Source organism: Oncorhynchus nerka, linkage group LG1 (genome assembly GCF_034236695.1).
Source record: "Oncorhynchus nerka isolate Pitt River linkage group LG1, Oner_Uvic_2.0, whole genome shotgun sequence".
NCBI classification, from domain to species: Eukaryota; Metazoa; Chordata; class Actinopteri; order Salmoniformes; family Salmonidae; genus Oncorhynchus; species Oncorhynchus nerka.
In genome coordinates this window covers 28,680,588-28,707,473 of record NC_088396.1, presented here as the reverse complement: position 1 = coordinate 28,707,473, position 26,886 = coordinate 28,680,588, and the positions used below count along the sequence as shown (strand labels likewise).

Here is a 26,886-nt window from a genome sequence, read left to right as displayed (position 1 = left end):
TAATTATATGTGTGGATGTGTGTTCGCAGGGTAGTCAGCACTGTGGGGAGTGGTGTCACTCTTTCCTCCTTTCCAGCGCAATATCCCATTCTCACATCCAACCTTGGAATGTGAAGAGAGGGAGCGATACATTTAAAGGTCAGTGAGTGTGAGCTCTTCTTGTACAAGATGCATCCCAGCTTTCCCAAGATATTATCTACTCATGAAGGTACAGAATGTGTGTGTGTTGAAAATGTATACTCAAGTACAGTAGGTCCACATACTGGCTCAATTTTATTGATTGCCACATATACCGGAAATATGGTACAAAAAGTTTGTTTAATAACAGTTTTGTAAACATTTGAGGTAAATTAACATTTACATCAACTTGTTTTTACAAAATGTCATACACAAGGCACTTCTCTTAAGACAGCATTGAAACAGGCTGTTGTTCTGAGCATAATGTAGATGGTTCCTACTCCTGGCCAGAGAAATCACACTCAGCATGACACACATCAAGAGTTTGAAGAAAGCTACTGTATATTAACCTATTGCATGAGGGGCTTGCGGGCAACTCAAAACGATACACAAGTTGCTGTGTGTAGAAGAAGAAAAGGGCCAGCTACCCAGGTAACATTGTCTCAACATTAGTGTGCTATTTTAATACAAGCTAACCAGAGAGTCACAGGAATGTGTTGAGAACATAGTGAAAGCACTGAGTGAGCACACAGGAAATACTCACAGCCCACTTTTTTCTATATTTGAAAACCCAAACTTTCTGCAATCGTCTCAGACCATGACATTTGACGTAATTTAAAAAAAATACTGTCTTTAACGCCGTTGTGTTTAACTGTTAAGACATTTTCCTTTGAAGATTATAAACATTGTCAGTCTGTCTTTTCCACTCTCTCTCCTACCAATATAAACTTCTTAGAACAGCATGTTTTGCCTAAATGTGCAAATCTTTTACCTTTTTACTAAAATGTAAACTTTGAGAACCAAAATGACAAATGCAAATAACACAGATTGTTTTGTGGTTTGGGACATTTAAATAATTTAAATGAAAAGGTAACATACATTGGGAAAAACGGTTGTCCCAATAAGAGTAACACTGTTATAAGCAAAGGATTGCATAGTCTCCTCGGGTAGTCTCTCCACGGTTGTAACTATGGTTTCTAGTTTGCATTGAATGTTTGTTATTGTGTTTTATTTATGATCCTTCTCTAACTATAAACTATAAGCATATGGTAATTTGAAAGTATAAGAACTATGTAAGAAATACATAGAAGTGTGGTATTATACCAATCATGTTTCACAAATAATTTAAGAAAAGGCCTATTTTAAGTGAATGATTGTGTTGTGCAATTACTTGCATAGCTTTTCAGTTATTCAAGATAGCTCAGATAATCTACGATGTGAAATATTACATTTACACTAACTAGGCGGAAGCATATGCTTCCCATTGCTTACAACAGGTGAAGTAGTCAGTAATAGTTGAGCTTCTGTCAAAAATAAGAAATGAGGATGGACTTTTCATCCTGGCGTTATGACACTTGCAACGTCATTGCATTTGTCCATTTTGTACCATATAGCTGTTTTGGTTGTCATAAACTGACTACAGTTTAGAATTAAGATATCATTATAATTCAATTCTGTTTAAAAAAATAGCACTTTTAAGAAAAACCAATAAAGTATCACATGTGATGTATGAGAGTGAGTTACCCTCAACATGAAGATGCAATGATTAAAAAGTGATATTGTGTTTAAGATGACAGCAATAAACATGGTTATCATAAATATATAAAAAACCAAATCTTATTTACCGTCTTAAGTTGAAGCATTTGGTTTATATTTTGTTTTCAACCTCTTAAAATCGGATGTCAACTTTTCATTGTCCATATGGCAGTGCGCTTTTTAATTTCAGGCAAAAACAAATACTTTATTTGCTTAGTTTCTGCATTGGAGAATCAAATGTAGGAGCAGGGGCTGGAACCATGGAACCTTGTAACAGCTTTAGACTACAAGAACACATTAAACTTTTAGCTTTGACCCATAATCCGGTTATAGTTTGTGTAAATTGTGTTCAGTAAGTGGATCCTGGGTAAAAATCATACCGAGAAATGCATCTGCAGACCAGTTAGTGAATCAGTGAGTTGTAGTTTGCATTTACAGATTCCACTGTTACTCTTCAAACACATAATACAAAAAATAGCTAGGCTATTTCCTGAATATTATAAAAATAAGTTATTTAGATTGTGAAATTCAGGAAGTGTTAAAGTACAATATAAAAGTTTGATAATGAACAAGCAAATGTTGTCCCCATATTGGTGTCATTGCTGACATTGAAGAGTATTCTTCATCTTAGAGAGAGAATGAGAGCATACATGTTTGGATTTAGTTTGTCTTGCAAGCGACTTTCTGATACACCAAAAAGAAGATAAAAAATAACTTGTTTTAAGAAAGGCTCAACTTGAAGGAACTGTATAACAGCATTAGAGTAAACATACTAAACACACAAGTGGTTTCAAAACACCCTGTACGTACTTGTTCCACATAACAGTTTTATTCGAAGTTGGTTCTCAGCAATTTGCCAACCGAACTTAACAACTTGATGAATGTACAGTATCATTCCTAATTGGAATAAATAGGCTTTTATGTTCATCAAATAAACACAACAACAATAACCACTGTTGACAAGAGCACATTGACACATACCAGGCCATTGAAACCAAAATCAAACAGAAAAGTTACTTGGCCATTTTAAACTGGAATAAGAACCATAAAGTCCCCTGATGTCCAGTATATCGAAGCCTTCAGCTTGTCAGACCATTTTAACCAACATTGCACAATCAGACTGTGTGCATTTTTTATTCTAAAACGTATGCTACAACTCACCAATTGCACTGATATCAACTGCTGTTAATAGAGATATATATATATATATATACTAGGCAACAACTCCAGTTCCAGCCCCCTGCCTCACATTGCCTCCATTAAAAAAACTTTTTTTTGTTTTTTTTGTACTTTTTATATAGAAAAATCATTGGGGGCTTTGGGAGGTTGTAGGTGTATTTAGGGGGACTGACTATACTGCCAGGTCTTTGGGCCTGGATCTGATGCTGCTGCTCTTGCTGGCCCTGCTGAGCCGTCGAGGGTCTGTGATCATAACGGGGGGCTCGTGCATTTCCACTGTGGTGGTGACGTGGCCTCCCTCCTGATCGCCACTGCCCCCACTGGAGCTAGGGTTGGTGGTGGTGGTGGGGGGAGCAGCTTCACGAGGCTGCTGCTCACTATCAGAGGGAGAGGAGGAGGAGGTGGCCTTCATCTCCCGAGTCTGCTGCTCGGTGGCCAGGTTGGCCCAGTTCTGCTGCGTGGTCAGCCTGTGGTTGTTGTTTCTGCTCATGTAGTAGGAGGATGAGGGCTCCTCCTGCAGGGGGTCCATCTTGAACTCTGCCGGGGAGGCTTCTGCCATGGGCGGCAGGAAGGCACCGCTCCCAGCCGTCACGTCCGTGTACATCGGTGGGTAGCTGAGGTTGGGAAGGGCAGTTCTGGAGGCTGAAGTCATGGACTCAGGCCCCACACCATCAGAGCGGGGCAGCAATGCATGATCAGGGGTGACCATTCCCTGTTTAACTTTCTTCCATCCAAGGTGATAGATCTCTAACAAATTCAGCAAAAGAGACAAGCAAGCCACCACAAGCATAAATATGATGAAAATCGTCTTTTCAGTGGGCCTAGATATGAAGCAGTCCACAGTGTTGGGGCAGGGCCACCGGGCACACTTGTATAGCGGCCTCAGCTGGAAGCCATAGAGAAAATACTGACCTAAAATGAACCCCACTTCAAAAAGGGTTTTGAATATGATGTTGAACACATAGGTGCGCAGCAGGGCACCCCTAATGCGGATCTTGCCATGCTCATCCCTGATAGGTGGCTTCTCCTTTTTACCACCTCCTCCTCCTCGTCCTCTTCCTCCACCTGCATCCCCTTTGCCGTTGTAAAGGAGTTCATTCTCCTCCTGGAGTCTGTTGGCCTTTCGCAGCTCCTCCTCCTTCTCTTTCCGCTTCTCCTCCATGCGGACGATGTGCAGTACGTGACCCAGGTAGATGAGGGTGGGCGTGGACACAAAGATGATCTGCAGCACCCAGAAGCGAATGTGCGAGATGGGGAAAGCCTCATCATAGCAGACGTTCTCACACCCAGGCTGCTGTGTGTTGCAGGTGAAGTCAGACTGCTCGTCGCCCCACACATCCTCGGCTGCCGCTCCCAGCACCAGGATCCTGAAGATGAAGAGGACAGTCAGCCAGACCTTGCCGATTACTGTTGAGTGTTCCTGTGCATTCTCCAACAGACGCCCCAGAAAGCTCCAGTCACCCATGCTTCAAGATTTCTAGCCTAGGGAGAAAGTACAGTCTGGAGCAAACAGAGGGAGGAGAGAGGGAGGAGGGGAAGAAGAGACAATGAGAGGGGGGAAAAGAGATTGTCAGGAAACCTGTCAAAGTGATGCTGTGTAACAAAGCATAAATAGCAGTCAAATAAAACATAGACAGAGAAGCATTACACACCTAGAGAGAGAAAGCAGAGGTATCATCACCCACAAACATACAAAGTGTTAATCACACATCGGCACAACACATTAAGCGCTTATTAAAATGAATTACAAAAAATGGCCTTGAAGAAGTCATTGACGTAAACCGCTGAATCAATGTCTCAATCGAACAATTGGTCAAAGGAAGTGAACGGTATAGAAATGTTCGGTAATGTCATATCATTTTGCAAAACACCCTATTTCACTATTTAGCTTAGAACTATGAACCTGACATTTATGCTAACACTCTTTCACTATCCTGTTCTCTCTCTCTCCCACTCTTTCTCTCAGTTACTGTCAAACTCACACACACACACTCTCTCTCTCTTTCTCCCTCTCTCACCCGCTCGCTCCACTGCCCAGATGGCATGTGCTGAGATCAACATTATAATGTTCAAAAACAGCAGCGAGCAGAGGTTGGACTGCGGTGTGTAGGCCCTGACACACACAACTCCCACTGTTACAGATCCAATAGGGCCATAGGGGTCAAGTCCAAAGTCCAGCTATAGGCCTCTTTTAACATGATGACAATTATTAATTAGCTAAATCTAATACATCTCTACCTCACTTGTTAAAAAAGGATGAGAGAAGAAATAACCAATGCAGAGGCCATTTGATGTTTGAGTCTAAAAAATGTGTGTTCTTTTAATGGGAATTGAATGGTAATTTGTATCAGAAATTGCAGCCAATAAATGCAAATACACCATACTCACAATAACATGCATTGACTAAACTATTAACTATGCAATAATGTGTACCGTCATGCTGCATAAATGAAACCAAACAGAATAATCAGATGACACTTTCCCATAATGATGGTCAAAAACAAGCTTTTAGAATGTTTTTTTAACTGACCAGGAGCATGAAGACAAATAGGTCTACTGCCTTTTGTTATTGATATATAGCGTTCGGTTAGCGTTGTGCACATGAACTTGCCAGTAGATGCCTATCAATCTACTATTCACACCAAAACCAAAACACAAGCAGATCAATCTACTATTCACACCAAAACCAAAACACAAGCAGGAACATCAAATAGTTGGAACTTACTAAAATGTTTTTCTATTGACGGTAATAAATCCATCGACTAGGGTTCAGAATATATATGACACCTGTAATGAAAAAAAGTATAAATCAGTTAACATATTCGTCCATGAATGTATTTACATCAAACCCAAACGAAGCCTATTCCCTTAGGTTTTATGTGCCAGTCTGCTTAAATCTGTTATTTTGTTTAATGATGGGTATTCTTTGGTTTACTAGTATTTCTCTTATTGAAGTGACAATTACCATAATCTGATTCATAACTAGTATGGTGTCACTAATTAGGATGTTAATTAGATTGGAAAGACAGGCATTTTGACAAATAATTTATATGCAAATACATTTCTATTTTGAAACATGCTTTCACCTATTTCTCTCTCCTTATCAATAGCCCACCCTATAGTTTGTATCCTGATTAAAATATTGTAAATATATATATATATATATTATAATAATAATAATAATAATAATAATATAGGCCTATATAGTTCACAGCAAATACATATGAAATATATATTAAGAAGTGCTAACATTATAGGCCTACGCATATTGATACAACTTCAGATTAATCGATTCCAAAATTGTTGTTCGATGGGTCTGATGATGACCCACCCCAAATCAATGCTGGTCTCATCAGAATTTGAAGTGCTGATCAAGGGGAGAAAAAAAAACAGGCATCTAACTATTGAAGTCATCAGGGCTATGGGAAACATAAATGACTGCATAAAACAATGCAGAATGCTTTAACATGTATATGTTTCATATATTTGTATTTGCATTATCACTGCTATTATTAGGCTAGTATAAAGACTACATGATTAGAATACCATATCTGATAAGGTTGGAATGCTGCATGTTAATTTGTTTTGTTTTGTCTAAACACATATCAGTCCAGACAATGTCTCATCAGTTTATACAAATCGAATACATTCAATATCAGATGTTTTATGAAGGTTTTGTTTAACATTAAATAAGTAATATTGATTAATTTGATCATGTTCAGATAGCCTTCAGTTACTTACAAAGGGTGCAGGATAGGACTTGTGTCTGTCCACTGGCTCTTTTTAATAAGCATCCCTATAACTTTGTTATCCTATTATTTAATCCTGATTATATATTACAGTAGTAACCCTATATTACAATAATTAAAATAGGCACACTCAACATTGACATTGTCATTAAATAAAATGTGCTTATATATAAGTTACCAGCATCACGGTCTAGGACGACAGTGCCGGGAAAGATATTCACACCTAACTTCAATCATACCTTAAACTGGGGAAGCCCAACTTAAATATCGAAAGCAATATCCGTCTGCCATTGGTGTCATATTTTGAGTGCGTCGGATAGCCTACAGACCTCCCAATGAAGCTGGTAACCTCCCCTCTCCCCCTGTCCCCAAATTCTGGCACCTCTGCCAGCTTACCAAACTCTTTTAAACGCAGCCAGGCCAAGATATTCATGCGCAAACTTCTTCACACGTGGATTCGCCGCCAAACGTGCGCAAGGAAAGTTCGTTTTTCCGAGGCAAATTTAACTTGGAAATGGGTTTCCTAGAAGGGCAGCTCCCTCCAGTTCCCAGTTATCGCGACTGTCACATTGTGTGACCATGCATGAATGAATTCAGAAAGTCATCACCCTGGACCAATGCACGCCACGCCCCTGTAAACTTTTTATTCATCGCTCAAGCGTCAACTATAGGCTATGCAGTCTGGGGGTGTATGTTATCCCGGAAAAGTGGGTTCTGCGTTCATTCTTTTACATCTGACCTTTGGCCTACTATAGTGGCTGAATTAGGCGGTTTTGACAATACAGTAGGCCTATACAGTAACCCACCTGTGAGAAATAGTTCATTTGGAAAGCTGGGGAGAACATAGGCCTGTCAAATAAAATGTGATTTAGGTATTTATGATTATACACTTCACTAGAATAAAATTAACTTGTCATATGGCTATCAAAAGTTACACTGCAAATGCAGTCACCCACCCCAAAACCTATATCAATAACCTCCTGCCCTCTCTTGGTTGTCCAGAGAAGCACATCCTAGTGACTGAGGTTGATGCACATGCAATCAATCATTGTTATTACAACCGATAGTCCAACAGTGTGAAAGGAATAAGTATCTTTAAAAAACATTTTTTTAAAAACAGTCAAGACTGGGGGTCAAAGTGCAGATAGCTAATAAAAAAATACAAATCAAACATCCTTCAAATAATATGCAGTTAGGGCATATCTATCAGCTTTCTAACTGCTGAAGTGTGACCATGAGGCTTTCAAAATGTTGCATTTACAGATATCCTTTGGCATTTCCTCTAAACAATCACAATACAAATAGTGCCTCAACTGAATATTGAGAGAAAGTTAGCCTACGATTTGCTTTCCATGACAATGTCCAAATCATGAGCCATCACAAAATGTGTGGGATGCATCTCACTGGTAAAAGTGTCCTTACGTCTTCCCAGGTAACAGTCAGATTGTCACTACAGTGATACAAGTTATGGTGTTCCAACTTCTACATGTATGTGTGGACGGAGCACATTAAGACATTTTTGCCTGTAGATCAGTCTGCTTACTCACATTGAAAGAGGTACACTGATTAGTTCAGTGGCTAAAATAAGCAACACACTGAAAGACAACACCCCCAGTTAGGCTCTGTAGCCAGGTTTACCACCAGTCTTGGCATGCTCAGAGGACCAGTTTCCAGGACCCAGCTTAAGCCTACTCTTGGACCAAAAAGCACTTTCCAATTAATATTCCTAATTGAGCATGCCTTCTAGTCTAGGCATAGGCTTCATCTGGGTCCAGGAAACCTGCCCAGAATGTTCAACTGGATCAGCCATCTTCCCTGAAACATCGTGCTCAATATACAGCATCAGGTACTATTTGACACTGCTGATAGCGATTCTCTTAAGGCACTGAATCTTAAAATTGCTTTGGTACTTGAGAAATTCCACTCGTCACTGTTAGAATGCAGGCAGATATGTGTACATGGGTGATCCTCAAATAGAACTTGGAGCAAAACTGCACATTTGTGAGTTTCTGCTTTGGAAAAGTCTCCCACAAAAGCTGAACACAATGTTAACCAATTCTGGTTGCTCTCCTCAATAAAACATCAAACTCCTGCAAACACATTGTAAACCAGAAGGTGGCACTCTAGACCCATTTTTTCACTTCTGTTCAACCTACCACTCGCTGAACAGACATACAGCTCAAACATACAAGCACCTTAAATTGATATCAATAACAATAATACATTAAATTCTAGCACGTTAACTTTTAAAACTCAAAAAGTAGTTTAGGGCACCGAGAGAGAAATATCCTCTACATGAGCAGACTCAGGGTTAGGCCGGTCCTCAGCTGCTACAGGCATCTAGAATACAAGTATGGTCTCATCTCATGGTAACAAAACACTGATAGATGTCTACTCCCTAGTTATGTGTAGTCTCTAATGGAAAAGAACAGGCACTGGGCTGTCCTCACACAGTCTTGATGCTGGAGGAATCCGTAACAGACGACAGCAGCATCTGATTATTTTTATTCTGTAGTAGAGACTTGTCTGGGGCCACATGATCAGGGTGAGCATAGGTACGGCGCTTGGAAATCCTGGTGGAGCACCTCATCAGGGCCTTGGCGATGAGGTAGGCCAGCTCGGCCACATTGAGCACCATGCAGATGGCAGAGGAGACCACCATGAAGATGGTGAATATGGTCTTCTCCGTAGGTCGTGAAATGAAGCAGTCCACCTTGTTGGGGCAGGGCCATTGCTCACACTTCACCAGATGAGGCATCTGGAAGCCGTCGTAGACAAAGTAGAGTGCGTACATGAAGCCAGCCTCAAAGATGAGGCGGAAGAACAGGCTGCAGGTGTACGTCCACCACAGAGGCCCAGTGATGGACAGACGCCGCCTCTTTAGAGTCTCCAGGTCCACCTGCCTGGTCTTGTCATCACCACCGCTTCGTGAGGCCGCGATGATGTGCCGCTTGTCCCCACTCTTCCTGTAAGCCACATGCATGGCCACCAGCAGGGCCGGTGTGGACACGAAGATCAGCTGTAGGCACCAGAGGCGGATGTGTGACACTGGGAAGAAGTGGTCGTAGCAGACGTTCTTGCAGCCAGGCTGCTGGGTGTTGCAGGTGAAGTCAGCCTGCTCGTCTCTCCACACGCTCTCTGCAGCCAGTACCAGGATGGTGATACGGAAGATGAAGAGGACAGACAGCCAGATCTTCCCCAGGCTGGTGGAGTGTTTGTTCACCCCGCCCAGCTGGGTGTACAGAGCAACCCAACTCATCTCGAAGACAACTTTGTCTGAGACCACCTGGAGAACACATGGAAAGAAGGATACAAATTCATTTCAGTTCTTAGTGGACATCAGGTCGCAGTTGCAAATGAGAACTTGTTCTCAACTAGCCTACCTGGTTAAATAAAGGTGAAAAAAAAAAAAAAAAATTAACATCAAAGGTTTTATTTTCAGAAAACCGAACAGACCCTGGGTAGGAAAACAGTAGACCTACATCACTGTTAAGTGTTTGTTTTAGTCCCCCCCCATTTAAAAAACCTAACCAAAAGGTCCAACCCAAAAGTGTTCAACTTAACACTAAGTGGTGTTTCTGTCCAATACATTTCAAGACAACTACTGTATATAATGTATATCAGTAGTTCACAACCTTTTTTGGTTACTGTACCACCAACTGAATTTGTCTCTGCCCGGAGTTCCCCCTCATGTGCATTTTAGCATTAAACCTATGGTCTCATGAGTCTTCTCAAGTACCCCATTTTAATAGGCCAAGTACCCCCAGGGGTCCTGGTTGGGAACAACTGATGTACAGTATAGAATGTGTGTTTTCAGTCAAGTAATTACCTTCACACAACACTGGCTAGTGGCTATGAAACGTGAAGCTATATTGAGAGATGGATCAAAATAAATAATGTCATACAAGAAAGTGAATTCCCATTATCTTAGAGAAATCAATTCATTCGCTTTTGTTTTCATTATAATAGGCCACAAACTGTCAAACTGTCCATAACAATTCGACAATCAATCACATTATATCAAGTTTGGTTTCCTCATCGAATTTCTAACCTTACCATTCTAACCTGTATATAAGGGGGACAACATCTAAATCTCATTCACCATTGGCTCCATCGTTACACAAATCCGAATAAAACCGTTGAATATGCGGCACGAATGATTCACAAATCACAGCTAACTCACCTCCAACTTTCCTGGAATATCAGCAAACTTCCATCAACTTCAATTTTCAGTTCTCTTTAACGCCGTCTTGTCAAGTAACTCCAAACGTAGAAGAGTAAAGTGTGATTTGTTTGGAAGCAAGTCCAACTGAGAAAGCTGCGTGTGTGAGCTGAGTTTTTATAATCTTCTCCTTTTGAGGATCCACCCGCTAGGGGCGAGACCAAGGATAAGAGCACTCATCAACTCCACTCGCTAATCGGAATACCGGGACATGTTCAGGAGGCCTATGTATTTTTATGACTACCAGAATCTACTATTTGGTTTCGAAGTATTGAAACCAAACCATTGTGATTTCAATTAAAAGTATTTTAATAAACAACCGGAAAAGGTTGTCATCATTTGAAATAGGTTACATGTCATATTAAACAGCATATAAACACTCTAAACATAGGTCAGGAGCCAAACAAGTAGCCTGAGAAGGAACGAAAATGAATGATTTAGGCTATATTATTTCAAGGCTATAGTCTACAAAGAAATACAATACATCGTAAAGCATTTGCGAGTGCGACACACTAGGCTGTCGGACATTAAGCCTTAGCATTTAAATAACATTTCGTTGTATTAAATCATTATAGTCTATAAATTGCACATCTAGGCTGTGACTTACTTATAATTCAAATCAAATGAAACGAAAAATGCCTTATTAGGCTCCATCTACAGTCCCTTTGAATTCATTTTTAGAAACATGAGTTTGGCCTAAGTCACTGCTTTCAGGCTCAGGTGCCTGGAGACCATGCCAGCAGCGGGAGAATATGCGCTCAGTGCTTGCAGAGCCACTGGGAACACTAAACACCCGTGGGACACTCTTGCCAGGCTGGGCAGGGATGAGTATGTGTTTTTTTTTCTGTAGGTAGGCCTAAAGGATTTTAGGTAAAATAACCCTATCAAAACGGAAAGCTCCTTGCAAGAGGTAACGTCATAATGCCAGGCATATTGAGCCAAAATTCATTGATGGCCTATTGTATAGATAATATAACAAAAATTAACCTAACTTTATCTGTTTTTTGTTTATAAATACTTTCCTACAATGACACACCTAGCTATCTACCCATCTCGTTTCATTCTGTTAGCATTTGCACGTAACAAGTACACGATAAAGGCTTTCGGGATAACGTTCTTTTCAGATTCCACAACGATTCTTCAGTTCACCGCACTCCCTCTTTTTTAAAACCTTTAACTAGGCAAGTCAGTTAAGAACACATTCTTATTTACAATGACGGCCTTCCAGAAGGCAAAAGGCCTCCTGCAGGGACGGGGGCTGGGATTAAAAATACAAATATAAAACAAAACACACATCACGACAAGAGATATTTAAGACAACACAGCACTTACTCCTCATCTTTGTAAGTCACCTTGATTTTTCACCTGTGTGTCTTATCAGTTTCTTTATGAAAATATTTTGCATACTAAATGACAGTAGCCAAAGCAAAGGGCTATAGCAGCACACAAGTCGACTACAAATGCATGCTGGGCCGGTGTTGCCCTGAGCTCGTCAAGTGAGCGCTACTGGAGAGAAACTGGAGCGGGCGAGAAGGACCATGCTACTCGCTCCACTTTTCGCTCTGTATGATTAAACATTCTGAACGTTTCATTTCACTGAATACACCCTGTGATCACATTAACTTCAAATGTACTGTTGTCAGATCGAGACACTTGAATTCGCTGTTAATTACTGGTCAAGCATACTGTATAAAGTACATAGTCATCATGAGTCACAAGATCACCAGAACAAATGTAGGCATGACAGAAGAGGGAAGATAAAAAAGAAAAAATTGATGTTCAACCCATTTAACAGATCCCAATCATAGTTGTCCAAAATGTGACACAATATGAAAAACCCTATGATGTATCTTCAATCAATTCATATGTTTGTTGTTTGTTGTCTCCTGACCCCTCCTGTCTCAGCCTCCAGTATTTATGCTGCAGTAGTTTGTGTCGGGGGGCTAGGGTCAGTTTGTTATATCTGGAATACTTCTCCTGTCCTATTCGGTGTCCTGTGTGAATCTGAATCTTCTCTAATTCTCTCCTTCTCTCTTTCTTTCTAGGACCTGAGCCCTCCTTCTGACATGATGACTTTCTCTCCACCTCTGCTGTTCCAGGACCTGAGCCCTAGGACCATGCCCCAGGACTACCTGACATGATGACTGACTCTGCCCCAGTCTGTTCCAGTTTCAACTGACCTGCTGTCCCCAGTCCACCTGACCGTGCTGCTGCTCCAGTTTCAACTGTTCTGCCTTATTATTATTCGACCATGCTGGTCATTTATGAACATTTGAACATCTTGGCCATGTTCTGTTATAATCTCCACCCGGCACAGCCAGAAGAGGACTGGCCACCCCACATAGCCTGGTTCCTCTCTAGGTTTCTTCCTAGGTTTTGGCCTTTCTAGGGAGTTTTTCCTAGCCACTGTGCTTCAACACCTGCATTGCTTGCTGTTTGTGGTTTTAGGCTGGGTTTCTGTACAGCACTTTGAGATATCAGCTGATGTACGAAGGGCTATATAAATAAATTTGATTTGATTTTGATTTGAGTTTATCTTTAGTTCTTGATAAGGACAATTCAAATGTATTGCAATCCTAGAGAAATTCAACATTAATAAAAAAATATTTAAAAATCATTAAACAAGTTTATCACATTAACAATTCATATTCACAATTCAAGAAACCATTGTGGTATGACCAAACCATTACTTCCTTTGTCTGATCATCAACTTGTTGATTGCATAAAACATGGATATATTTCTGAGAAGGCATGGCAATCAATCCCCAGATTGGTTTATTGTGTGTGTGGGCTCCTACTGTAACATCCCAGATTAGTTGAGCGATTGTGTGTGAGGACTCAGGGCTACAGTATTCATTACCATTCCCAGTGTAGGTACCATTGAGAGATCAGATCATTCTCATCACCATGCTCCTCAGGCTGAGTGAGGGTCAGTGAAGGCCTGAGTGATGGACAGAAGAGTCCCAGACACAAGTCCATCTTGTACATCAGTGGTGTTGATAATCCAGTGGTCACTTCTTGAGCTTGGCCAGGCCCATGAGGAGCTGATCCCTCCTCTCTCTTCTAGCAGACAGGTGCTGCGGGTCAGCTCACACATCTCCTGTAGGGATACATCAGAGGAGGGAGGGAGAAGATGAGATGAGTAGAGAGTAGTTTTAGCTGCTGGGATTTCTTTCTGCTGTTGGCCTGGTAAAATATTTCCTTGGTTGGATACACTTGGATGCATTAAATTGGTCCAATTTGAAATATTTTCTGCTTGTGAAATATTTTCTGCCTATGGTCAGGGTGTTCTCTCACGACAGCCTCCATCTGTGGAGAATAATGTTTGAACAGCCTGATGGCATGTGGTGAGTAATGTCTAATTAACAGAGTAAAGTTCTAGAGGAGGAAATATGTAGAACGCTCGACCTTGAGCTCATTGGACTAAAAGTTCCACATGTAAACATTGCCCTCTTTGAACTAACCCAGTTTTTCAGACCTTGAACTTGATTAGTCAAATCTGAAGATATTTTTCCTAGTCCAAGAATCTAGTGGAGTTAGTACAAACAGTTCAACACACAAACACATAAGCCTACTTTGTTGATGCGCTCGGCGGCCTCCCCAGAGAACTCGGGAACAGGTCCAAAAGCGATCAGAACACTCCTCATGCCCTCTCTGTAGCCCTGGAGATAGCCCTCCAGACCTGGGAGAGTGGACCATACATAGAGGGTTGGCCAGCAATGAGAAGATCTTATTTGTTACAGAAGTTCAGAGCAGCAAAATCAGATCTGTATGGTCTCACTATGACCGAAAATGAACATCTTCCAAGTACTTTAGTCATATTCTATAATGATTCTAGTAAGGGTTCTAGAGTTCTAGGGTGTAAGCATTTAAATGAGTAACTTGTTTCTTGGGTGTAAAACGGTATTCCCCATTTTCTTACTTCCAAGTTGAACACTGAATGTGTACATGGACATTACAGAGACAGACTAAAGCTAACATTTCAGTGTGATAACTGCCAGCTACATCCAACTAAGCTCTCTCACAGAGTTATGTTTTTGGTGAGAGAGATCTCACCTGACTAGGACATTTTCAGTGATCCTTTCTCTCCTCTCTTCTGCTTCAATAGTCTGAACAAAATAAGTGCATGGCTCCTTCAGTCTCGTGTTTAGCTTATAAAATGACACTGCTTTCTGGTTTAAGGGCTTTTCTGTGTCCTAACTGGAAAGTATAGTCACTCAGCCAGAGCAAAGCAGAGAGTGGACCAGAGTGTTTTACAATCTGATTGGACTGGTTAGACTAGACGACCTACAGTCACAACAGGAATTGGCTTGAGTAACCTTTGGATGTTCTGAGCAACATGCTGTATGTAACACATGCTACTGGTGTTTTTATTCCATACAATGGGAGATAAGTGTATTTTACTACACTTACACAGGCCGATGTTAATTCATCACTTGAGAAGATGACCATAGACTGGCACAATAGGACTGGTATAAAAAATGATTAAGAAAAAGGAAAACAGGTCAAGTAGAATGTGTGAGTACTGTACAACATGTATTCCTCCCTGGCAATAGTGGTTTTAGATGACTTGTGTGAGGGAGTTCATTAATCTGTGTTGCTCAAAAGACAGCTTTGTTCTGCCAAAGTGCTCTCTCACTCTCTGAGCACGGTGGTACAGCCAGAGCAAGGTTAACCTTTAGGTTTTCACACTTCCCTTTCATATTCTACATCTATATGACATCTCTCTCTCTCAAACACACGCACACACACCCCACCTTCCCCCAATATATGACTATATGGTAAAGGGGGACTGAGACATGTGAAGGCCACAGTTCCCCCTTCTCTTCACAGATGTTCAGGGTCTAGCAGAGCGACCTCTTTGAACTCTAATATCACGGTCTGGTCATAAGCTCTGCCTCTCACACAACCATAATTGTACATGGTTAAATGTGCCACAATCACACAGGACAAAGAGGACCGTATATAAATATGTATTCTTTGGGGACGGCCTCTCTATGTGTAAGTCAAATGAGGAACTGTTCCTTCAGGTGCATTAAGGTGCATGGTTTCCATGGGACCAATAAAAGTGTAGCACATTCCCAGCCCCTCTGACATTACCAGGTCAATGTCCTTGACTGAGATGACACCATCCTGAAACAGTAGGTAGCAATGAACTCAGATTCAACAAAAAGGGCAAAAGTTGTATTTTTGTCCACCCCCCTCACTTAGGGTACCAAAGACACAGACGAGGGGTTATTCACCCTCAACGACACTCTTAATAAGCTTTCTACCTGCCCAACAAACAACCATCAGTCTGTCAGGAGGGCTGATGAAGCAGCAGACTAGACAACCCTTCTCCTTTCATCCCAGCAGAGCACAGCAGCATTAAGGCTACTCCCACCAGATTGGGTTTCCCTAATCATCCCATTCTGTGTCCAAGGATAATGGCAGGGTACAGAGGAGAGGAAAGGCTGTGAGGGCAGTGCCAGGCCTGGGACAGGGCCTGCTGTTCCCCACTCAGATTACTGCTCAACAGATACTTGTTGGCTGACCAGGGGGAAATCAAAGCTCGGACACAGATATGGAGAGTAGAGGGAAAAGGGGACAGTGGCGTCTTTGTTCGCTTCCTGCAGGCCAACAACGGGCCCGTTATCTTGGTGTCGCGAGGCGGCGTACAGGCGGGGAGCAGCCGTGAAAAGGGGCCTTTCCTCTGCTAATCACTGGGAGCTACCGGCTGCGTTCTCAGCCACTCTGCTTTCCGACACTGGCTTGGACTCAAAGGCCACGTTTTGTGTGTGTGTGTGTGTGTGTGTGAGAATGTTATTTAACATTAATATCAGTAACACTTCACTTGAACTCTCCTTCATTAAGCCTATATACGACCATAACTATAAGCAACTTGTACAGCAATGATCAGGTAGACCTATGTACTTACAAGGCAACATTGTAATAACATTAATGACTTTATTTACATTTACATTTAAGTCATTTAGCAGACGCTCTTATCCAGAGCGACTTACAAATTGGTGCATTCACCTTATGACATCCAGTGGAGCAGCCACTTTACAATAGTGCATCTAAATCTTTTAAGGGGGGGGGGGGGGGGTGAGAAGGATTACTTTATCCTATCCTAGGTATTCCTTAAAGAGGTGGGGTTTCAGGTGTCTCCGGAAGGTGGTGATTGACTCCGCTGTCCTGGCGTTATTTTGTGGGGATTCTCTGGGAAGCACCACTAGGTATCAGGTACTGCAGAGTTGAATTATTCTATGTAACCTAAGTGACTAGTACATTTCCATTGATGCCATATATTTTCCTACCAATTAACAATACAGCACCGTAAAATTCCCTCTTTCAGAGTGCTAACAACAAAATGAGTTGTGTCAAAGGAGAGAACATGCAGAATAGACCAGATTTCCAAACTCTGACATCACAGCAAGCTTACATTGTCATGCACCGAGGCAAGGTGTGTATAAAGGATGATAACATCTCAACAGCTGAGTTGATGCTGGCTTTAAGATAAGCAAAGTGTGTCAATATCATTACATGTCAATTGAGTAGATTCAGTTCGGAAATGGAAAAGACTGAAATATCTGCATTAGCGAATCGGCAGTAATTACATTTAAATTGACCCAGACTGGTAAATAATAAAATACCGTCTGAAATGTTGATTCCATTAGTTAGGTTTCCATACAAATGGCGACAGATTTTCATGTGAATATTCTAGAATCTATATAAAAATAATATGCTCACTTCCCACCAGAGAGGGGGGGGGGGGGTGAATGCTCAGCAGTGGAGGCAGCTAAGGGGAGGAAGGCTCACAACAATATCTGAAATGGAGCCAATGAAACAGCACCAAACACATCAAAGATGTTGTTTCCATGTGGTTGACACCACTATATTGACTCCATTCCAGCCACCACTAAGGTCCGTCTTCTCCTCAATATTCCCCACTGATGCTTGGTATGTGTAGTGCTATGCTGTTACAGTAGAACATGTACCTCCCATAGCCTTCCAGGTGTCTTTGTATGATGTGTGTGGGTAGCATGTATTTTGAGCCAGTACATACAATGTCTGATATTTGTCAATGTAGCTTTTGGTACAGCACCAATGACAAAACTACATAGAACAATCTTATGGCACATACTATGTATAACAAAACCCATTTTCAAATTGACTTATTGCGGGTAAAAAGCTGTGTGTGATGATATAGTGCACATAAAAATTAAATGATCATGTACTGAATTTAAAAAAAAATGTATATTGCATTTTCAACTCTACTGATGGTTTTGTCACAAGAAATGTGTATTATATAGTAATGGGCCCACTCTGGTCTTTACACATGAGCTCTAGCCAACAGCTCACAGATACAGTCTAGCCAACAGCTCACAGATACAGTCTAGCCAACAGCTCACAGATACAGTCTAGCCAACAGCTCACAGACACAGTCTAGCCAACAGCTCACAGACGCAGTCTAGCCAACAGCTCACAGACGCAGTCTAGCCAACAGCTCACAGACGCAGTCTAGCCAACAGCTCACAGACGCAGTCTAGCCAACAGCTCACAGACGCAGTCTAGCCAACAGCTCACAGACGCAGTCTAGCCAACAGCTCGCAGACGCAGTCTAGCCAACAGCTCGCAGATACAGTCTAGCCAACAGCTCGCAGATACAGTCTAGCCAACAGCTCACAGATACAGTCTAGCCAACAGCTCACAGATACAGTCTAGCCAACAGCTCACAGACGCAGTCTAGCCAACAGCTCGCAGACGCAGTCTAGCCAACAGCTCGCAGACGCAGTCTAGCCAACAGCTCGCAGATGCAGTCTAGCCAACAGCTCGCAGATACAGTCTAGCCAACAGCTCGCAGATACAGTCTAGCCAACAGCTCGCAGATACAGTCTAGCCAACAGCTCGCAGATACAGTCTAGCCAACAGCTCGCAGATACAGTCTAGCCAACAGCTCGCAGATAGTCTAGCCAACAGCTCGCAGATACAGTCTAGCCAACAGCTCACAGATACAGTCTAGCCAACAGCTCACAGATACAGTCTAGCCAACAGCTCACAGATACAGTCTAGCCAACAGCTCACAGATATAGTCGAGCCAACAGCTGCTATTATATCAATATGATGCCTATTATATCAATATTTGCACATAAAGGTGTTGTTTAGAGCCATTTCATGCATTATTAATTTTACAGACACAAAAAGATCCCACCATGTCCAAATAACATGATTATTTATTCAATTGAACCGAAGCTTTCTGTTTCCTGTTTCCACAACTGTCATGATTTTGGCCACCTAATGCATAGTTATAGTGGATCAGCCTGTTCAGCTGGTTCACCCAGAAGGCAGCCAGCCTCAAACAGAAGGATTTACAAATCACTGCCTGGCTCTGTCTCAGTGACTACTGACTACCTAGAGACAACATGATTAGAGAGCAACAAACCCAAAATAAATAGAAGAGTAAAATCCTCAATGACATATTTGACATTCATACAAATATTTGACCCAGATCTGTCTGGTTTTACCTGCACAACAGCCTTACAAGATCTTAAAAAGCTGAAAAACTGATCTCAATCTCTCATGACATATGGTGTCTATAGATGACATGTATCACACTGTTATTTTCATCAGCTGGCATGATACACGTGACCAACACATGCTACAGTTCCATACTGTGTAGGTAGAGAACCATCCACTTAGTTTAAACTCCATCCAGGTCAGAGCATTTCAATAGTAACAGCAATGTGTCATTTGTCAGTAAAGAACCAAGGGTGCCCTCAGAGGTAATTTGGCTTCAGGGTACACCTTACAGCCAGCCAGGACACTCCAAACACTCCAAGGATCCAAGGAATGTCATAAAGACATGTGTCTGAGTTTCTACAGGTCCGTGTTAAGACGTAAATATCTGCACAGATGAGATGTATAGGGCGTGGGGAGTACAGCGCTTGTAGTCCTAAAACCTGGAAATGAGTGGCCTCTGGTTTGTTCAGCCATCCCTACAGGAAAAATGAATAGGAAAGGAATAGGGTTTTGGAATAAATGCCAAAACTAAGGTCTGAGGTTAACACAGGCTTAAGAGATATATGTTTTGTTCTATGAGATAATAGCAGTCAGTTAACATGACCTTTATGAATTATGAAGCCTTTGTGCTTTTTTTATTACATAAGTTCTTCAAAATTCACAAAAAGTGATGAAGATGATCTCCTAGAACAAAACGTATAAGATCTCCTAAGCCTGTGTTTACCACAGACCTTCTTTTCTGGGTTTATCCCAAAACCCTACAAAAACGCCATTCATTTCCCCCATAGGCTTTGTCCAACGAACCAATAGCAGAGTTAGTGCTTACAAAAACTCACCATTACTATTTCTCTCTATGGATGTAACGTGAAGAGGCTCAGTTCCCTGCGCCGTTTCTCGGAGCTAAAAACAACACAGATGTTCTCAGTAGCGTGACCACAGCGCTTTGAGTGGACTGACTGAGCTCACAAGAGCTGTGCCCTTCACTCTGAAGGCTCACTTCACCTGTCTGTGAGAACAAGGTAACTCTCTAAAGACACACAGTGTTACACGCTAATGCACATCCAGACTTAAGAGCTAATCGACTAGGTCGGAATGTTCTGAGTGTCTCTGTGCATTCCACTGGGTTGTCATCTCTGTTGTATGAAGACAATGGAAGTAGAATAATGATTCTCTTGGGTAGAGGTTCATTGACTAAATGGTTTGTGAAATCAATGCTAATTGACATTGCCAAATAAGTGGCAGACAGTGACATGACAAAAGCCCCACTGAGGCGTTATTCTTTTATGATTGAGAGGTTTCATGTCCAGTACTAGGCCAGATAAAGAGCCACAAAAGCAAAGCCGTCGTGACTGTGCACATTATCTGAGACTTCAGCACTTCTTACCATGTACAGTACCAGTCAAAGGTTTGGACACACCTACTCATTCAAGGGTTTTTCTTTATTTTTACTATTTTCTACATTGTAGAATAATAGTGAATACATCAAAACTATGAAATAACACATATGGAATCATGTCGTAACCAAAAAAGTGTTCTCAAATATATATTTATATTTGAGATTCTTTAATGTAGCCACCCTTTGCTTTGATGACAGCTTTGCACACTCTTGGCATTCTCTCAACCAGCTTAATGTGGTAGTCACCTGGAATGCATTTCAATTAACAGGTGTGCCTTGTTTAAAGTTAATATGTGGATTTTCTTTATTTCTTAATGCGTTTGAGCCAAATCAGTTTTATTGTGACAAGGTAGGGGTGGTATACAGAAGATAGCCTTATTTGGTGAAAGACCAAATCAAATCAAACTTGATTGGTCACATGCGCCGAATACAACAAGTGTAGACCTTACCGTGAAATGCTTACTTACAAGCCCTTAACCAACAGTGCAGTTCAAGAAGAGTTAAGAAAATATTTACCAAATAAACTAAAGTGAAAAACAATCAAAAAGTAACACAATAACATAACAATAACGGGGCTATATACAGGGGGTACCGAGTCAGTGTGCGGGGTTACAGGTTAGAGGTCATTTGTACATGTACAGTGCCTTGCAAAAGTATTCATCCCCCTTGGCGTTTTTCCTATTTTGGTGCATTACAACTTGTAATTTAAACAGATTTGGATTTGGATTTCATGTAATGGACAAATTGGTGAAGTGAAATTAAAAATATAAAACTTTGCTATAAACCCCTTTGCTATAAAGTCCCTAAATAAGATCTGGTGCAACCAATTACCTTCAGAAGTCACATAATTAGTTAAATAAAGTCCACCTGTGTGCAATCTAAGTGTCACATGATCTCAGTATATACGTACACCTGTTCTGAAAGGCCCCAGAGTCTGTAGCACCACAAATCAAGGGGAACCACAAAGCAAGCAGCACCATGAAGAACAAGGAGCTCTCCAAACAGGTCAAGTACAAAGTTGTGGAGAAGTACAGATCAGGGTTGGGCTATAAAAAAAATATCCAAATCTTTGACCATCCCACAGAGCACCATTAAATCCATTATGAATTTTTTTAAAGAATATGGCACCACAACAAACCTGCCAAGAGAGAGCCGCCCACCAGAACTCACGGACCAGGCAAGGAGGGCATTAATCAGAGAGGCAACAGAGACCAAATATAACCCTGAAGGAGCTGCAAAGCTCCACAGCGGAGATCGGTGTATCTGTCCATAGGACCACTTTAAGCCGTACACTCCACAGAGCTGGGCTTTACGGAAGAGTGGCCAGGAAAAAGCCATTGCTTAAAGAAAAAAATAAGCAAACACGTTTGGTGTTCGCCAAGAGGCATGTGGGAGACTCCCCAAACATATGGAAGGTACTCTGGTCAGATGAGACTAAAATGTAGCCTTTTGGCCATCAAGGAAAACTCTGTCTGGCGCAAACCCAACACCTCTTATCAACATGAGAACAGATTTCAAAGCACTTCATGGCTACCGAAGTAAGTGCTACTTGTGTAATTATTTTAGGCAGGTTACCTTCGCTTCCTTGAGCACAGAGACTTATTGTGGTCTGCTTGAAACATGTAGGTATTACTGACCCAGTCAGGAAGAGGTTGCAAATGTCAGTGAAGACATTAAGTCCCGGTAATCTATTTGTTACCGCGGCTTTGTGAATGTTGACCTGTTTAAAGGTCTTGCTCACAATGGCTACCGAGATCGTTATCACACAGTCATCCAGAACAGCTGGTGCTCTTGTGCATGCTTCAGTGTTGCTTGCCTCGAATCATGCATAAAAGGCATTTAGCTCGTCTGGTAGGCTCGCGTCACTGGGCAGCTCGCATCTGGGTTTCCCTTTGTAGTCCGTAATAGTTTTCAAGCCCTGCCACATCCGACGAGCGTCAGAGCCAGTGTAGTAGGTTTCAATCTTAATCCTGTATTGATGCTTTGCTTGTTGGATGGTTCATCTGAGGGAATAGCGGGATTTCTTATAGGCATCCCGCTCCTTGAAAGCGGCAGTTCTAGCCTTTAGCTTGATGCGGATGTTGCCTGTAATCCATGGCTTCTGGTTGGGAGATGTACGTACGATCACTGTGGGGATGGTGTTGTCGATGCATTTATCGATGAAGCCGATGACTGAGGTGGTATACTCCTCAATGCCATTGGATGAATCCCGGAACATATTCCAGTCTGTGCTAGCAAAACAGCCCTCTAACGTAGCATCCGCCCCCCGTCTGACCACTTCCATATTGAGCAAGTTACTGGTACTTCCTGCTTTAGTTTTTGCTTGTAAGTAGGAATCATATCATATCCACTCATATGTCAAATGGAGGATGGGGGTGAGCTTTGTATGCATCTCTGTGTGTGGAGTAAAGGTGGTATAGAGTTGTTTCCCCCTCTGGTTGCACATGTGACATGCTGGTAAAAATGTGATAAAACTGATGTAAGTTTGCCTGCATTAAAGTCCCCGGCCACTAGAATCGGCGCTCCTGGGTGAGCATTTTCTTGTTTGCTTATGGCCTTATAGAGTTGGTTGAGTGCGTTCTTAGTGCCAGCATCGGTCTGTAGTGGTAAATAGACGGCTACGAATAATATAGATGAGGTCTCTCTTGGTAGATAGTGTGGTCTACAGCTTATCATAAGGTACTCTACCTCAGCGAGCAATACCGCGAGACCTCTTTAAATATTAGACATCGCACACCAGCTGCTAATGACAAAAAGACACACACCCCCACTCCTCGTCTTAACACACGTAGCTTCTCTGTTCTGCCGGTGTATTGAAAATCCCTCCAGCTCTATATTGTCCGTGTCGTTGTTCAGCCACAACTCTGTGAAACATTGGATGTTACAGTTCTTAATGTCCCGTTGGTAGGATAATCGTAATCGTAGGTCATCCATTTTATTTTCCAATAACTGCATAACTTCTTCCACCAAGTAGAATTAATGGCAACAGAAGTTTAGTCGCTCACCTACGGATTCTTAAAAGGCACCCTGATCTGCGTCCTCTTTTTCTCTGTCTTATCTTCACGCAAATAACGTGGATCTGGGCCTGTTCCCGGGAGAGCATTATATCATTCTTGTCGGACTCGTTAAAGGAAAAAACTTCTTCCAGTCCGTGGTGAGTAATCCCATTTCTGATTTTCGGCCATAATAGACGGTAGCAGCAACATGATGTACAAAATAAGTTTAAAAAATAAGTTACAAACAACGGGGAAAAAATGAACAAAATAGCACAATTGATTACGGCCATGTAAAACGTCAGCCATCCTCTTCGGCAAAATTTTCCATCAAGTCCATATTATGGCAAGAACAGCTCAAATAAGCAAAGAGAAACAACAGTCCATCATACTTTGAAGACACGAAGGTCAGTCAATGCGGAAATTTTTAAGAACGTTGAAAGTTTCTTCAAGTGCAGATGCAAAAACCATCAAGCGCTATGATGAAACTGTCTCTCATGGAGGACCGCCACAGAAAAGGAAGACTCAGAGTTACCGCTGCTGCAGAGGATAAGTTCATCAGAGTTACCATCCTTAGAAATTGCAGCCCAAATAAATGCATCACAGAGTGACACACACATCTCAACACCAACTGTTCAGAGGAGGACGTGAATTGCTGCAAAGAAACCACTACTAATGACACCAATAATAAGAAGAGATTCGCTTGGGCCAAGAAACACAAGCAATCGACATTAGACTGATGGAAATCTGTCCTTTGGTCTGATGAGTTCAAATTTGAGATTTTTGGTTCTAACCGCAGTGTCTTTGTGGGACGCAGAGTAGGTGAACGGATGATTTCTGCATGTGTGGTTCCCACCGTGAAGCATGGAGGAGGTGGTGTGATGGTGCTTTGCTGTTGACACTGTCACTGATTTATTTAGAATTCAAGGCACACTTAACCAGAAAGGCTACCATAGTTTTCTGCATGCCATCTCATCTGTTTATTTTGCGCTTAGTGGGACTATCATTTGTTTCTCAACAGGGCAATGACCCAACACACCTCCAGACTGTCTAAGGGCTAATTGATCAATAATTACTATTATTTTTTTTCACCTTTATTTAACCAAGTAAACTAGTTGAGAACAAGTTCTCATTTACAACTGCGACCTGGCCAAGATAAAGCAAAGCAGTGCAACACAAACAACAACACAGAGCTACACATGGACTAAACAAGCGTACAGTTAATAACACAAAAGAAAAAAAGAAAGTCTATACACAGTGCGTCAAAATGGCGTGAGGAGGTAAGGCAATAAATAGGCCATAGTAGGGAACTAATTACAATTGAGCAAACTAACACTGGAGTGATAGATGAGCAGATGGTGATGTGCAAGTAGAAATATTGGTATGCAAAAGAGCAGAAAAGTAAATAAAAACAATATGGGGATGAGGTAGGTAGATTGGGTGGGCTATTTACAGATGGTCTATGTACAGCTGCAGCGATCGGTTAGCTGCTCAGATAGCTGATGTTTAAAATTAGTGAGGGAAATGTAAATCTCCAGCTTCAGTGATTTTTGCAATTTGTTCCAGTCATTGGCAGCAGAGAACTGGAAGGAAAGGCAGCCAAAGGAGGTGTTGGGTTTGGGGATGACCAGTGAAATATACCTGCTGGAGTTCGTGTACCGGTGGGTGTTGCTATCGTGACCAGTGAGCTGAGAGAAGGCGGAGCTTTAGCAAAGACTTATAGATGACCTGGAGCCACGAAAATGTAGCGAGGGCCAGCCGACAAGAGCATACAGGTCGCACTGGTGGGTGGTATAAGGGGCTTTGGTGACAAAACAGATGGCATTGTGATAGACTGCATCCAATTTGCTGAGTAGGGTGTTGGAGGCTATTTTGTAAATGACATTGCCGAAGTCGAGGATCGGTAGGATAGTCAGTTTTACAAGGGTATGTTTGGCGGCGTGAGTGAAGGAGGCTTTGTTACGAAATAGGAAGCCAATTCTAGATTTAATTTTGGATCGGAGACGTTTAATATGAGTCTGGAAGGAGAGTTTACAGTCTAACCAGACACCTAGGTATTTGTAGTTGTCCACATATTCTAAGTCAGAATCGTCCAGAGTAGTGATGCTAGTCGGGCAGGCGGGTGCAGGCAGCGAACGGGTGAAAAGCATGCATTTGGTTTTACTAGCGTTTAAGAGCAGTTGGAGGCCACGGAAGGAGTGTTGTATGGCATTGAAGCTCGTTTGGAGGTTAGTTAACACGGTGTCCAAAGAACGTCCAGATGTATACAGAATGGTGTCGTCTGCGTAGAGGTGGATCAGGGAAGCACCCACAGCAAGAGCGACATCGTTGATATATACAGAGAAAAGAGTCGGCCCGAGAACTGAACCCTGTGGTACCCCCATAGAGACTGCCGGAGATCTGGACAACAGGCTCTCCGATTTGACACACTGAACTCTGTCTGAGAAGAAGTTGGTGAACAAGGCAAGGCAAGGCAAGGCAGTCATTTGAGAAACCAAGGCTATTGAGTCTGCCGATAAGAATGCGGTGATTGACAGAATCGAAAGCCTTGGCCACGTCGATGAAGACGGCTGCACAGTACTGTCTTTTATCGATGGCGGTTATGATATCATTTAGGACCTTGAGCGTGGCTGAGGTGCACCAGTGACCAGCTCGGTAACCGGATTGCACAGCGGAGAAGGTATGGTGGGATTCGAAATGGTCAGTGATCTGTTTATTATCTTGGCTTTTGAAGACTTTAGAAAGGCAGGGCATGGATATAAGTCTATAACAGTTTGGTTCTAGAGTGTCACCCCCTTTGAAGAGGGGGATGACCACAGCAGCTTTCCAATCTTTAGGGATCTCGGACGATACGAAAGAGGTTGAACAGGCTGGTAATAGGGGTTGCAACAATGGCAGTGGATAAATTTAAAAAGAGAGGGTCCAGATTGTCTAGCAGCTGATTTGTACGGGTCCAGGATTTGCAGAACATCTGTTATCTGGATTTGGGTGAAGGAGAAGCTGGGGAGGCTTGGTCAAGTAGCTGCGGGGGGTGCGGAGCTGTTGGCCAGGGTTGGGGTAGACAGGAGGAAAGCATGGCCAGCCGTAGAGTAATGCTTATTGAAATTCTTGATTATCGTGGATTTATCGGTG

At 42.1% G+C, this 26,886-nt stretch overlaps 2 protein-coding genes and 1 long non-coding RNA gene across 6 annotated transcripts in view; all 3 read right to left on the bottom strand.

Moving 5' to 3' along the window:
• Window positions 1-299: 299 nt before the first annotated feature.
• Window positions 300-7,530, bottom strand: LOC115128782 (gap junction alpha-3 protein-like). Of its 4 annotated transcripts, none has more exons than XM_029658931.2 (3): window positions 7,448-7,530; window positions 5,618-5,679; window positions 300-4,392 (listed from the first exon to the last, which is right to left on the bottom strand). In XM_029658931.2, the coding sequence occupies exon 3, from the start codon at window positions 4,355-4,357 to the stop codon at window positions 3,065-3,067; it is 1,293 nt and encodes a 430-aa protein (XP_029514791.1). In that variant the 5' UTR covers window positions 4,358-4,392; window positions 5,618-5,679; window positions 7,448-7,530; the 3' UTR covers window positions 300-3,064. The 4 variants fall into 4 exon arrangements, with proteins under 4 accessions (XP_029514791.1, XP_029514784.1, XP_029514780.1 ...); XM_029658924.2 differs by lacking the exon at window positions 7,448-7,530 and adding an exon at window positions 7,038-7,125; XM_029658920.2 differs by lacking the exon at window positions 7,448-7,530 and adding an exon at window positions 6,881-6,968.
• Window positions 7,531-7,718: 188 nt separating this feature from the next.
• LOC115128813 (gap junction beta-2 protein-like) lies at window positions 7,719-11,030 on the bottom strand. Its single transcript, XM_029658941.2, has 2 exons — window positions 10,825-11,030; window positions 7,719-9,927 (listed from the first exon to the last, which is right to left on the bottom strand). Exon 2 carries the CDS (start codon window positions 9,898-9,900, stop codon window positions 9,088-9,090), a length of 813 nt encoding a protein of 270 aa, XP_029514801.2. The 5' UTR covers window positions 9,901-9,927; window positions 10,825-11,030; the 3' UTR covers window positions 7,719-9,087.
• Window positions 11,031-13,049: 2,019 nt separating this feature from the next.
• Window positions 13,050-26,886, bottom strand: part of LOC115128774 (uncharacterized) — a 50,952-nt gene continuing 37,115 nt past the window's right edge. Inside the window, exons 2-3 of the long non-coding RNA XR_003863550.2 lie at window positions 14,439-14,545; window positions 13,050-13,963 (exon numbers count right to left, since the gene is read on the bottom strand). This is a non-coding gene — a long non-coding RNA (uncharacterized LOC115128774). The remainder of the gene's footprint in view (window positions 13,964-14,438; window positions 14,546-26,886) is intronic.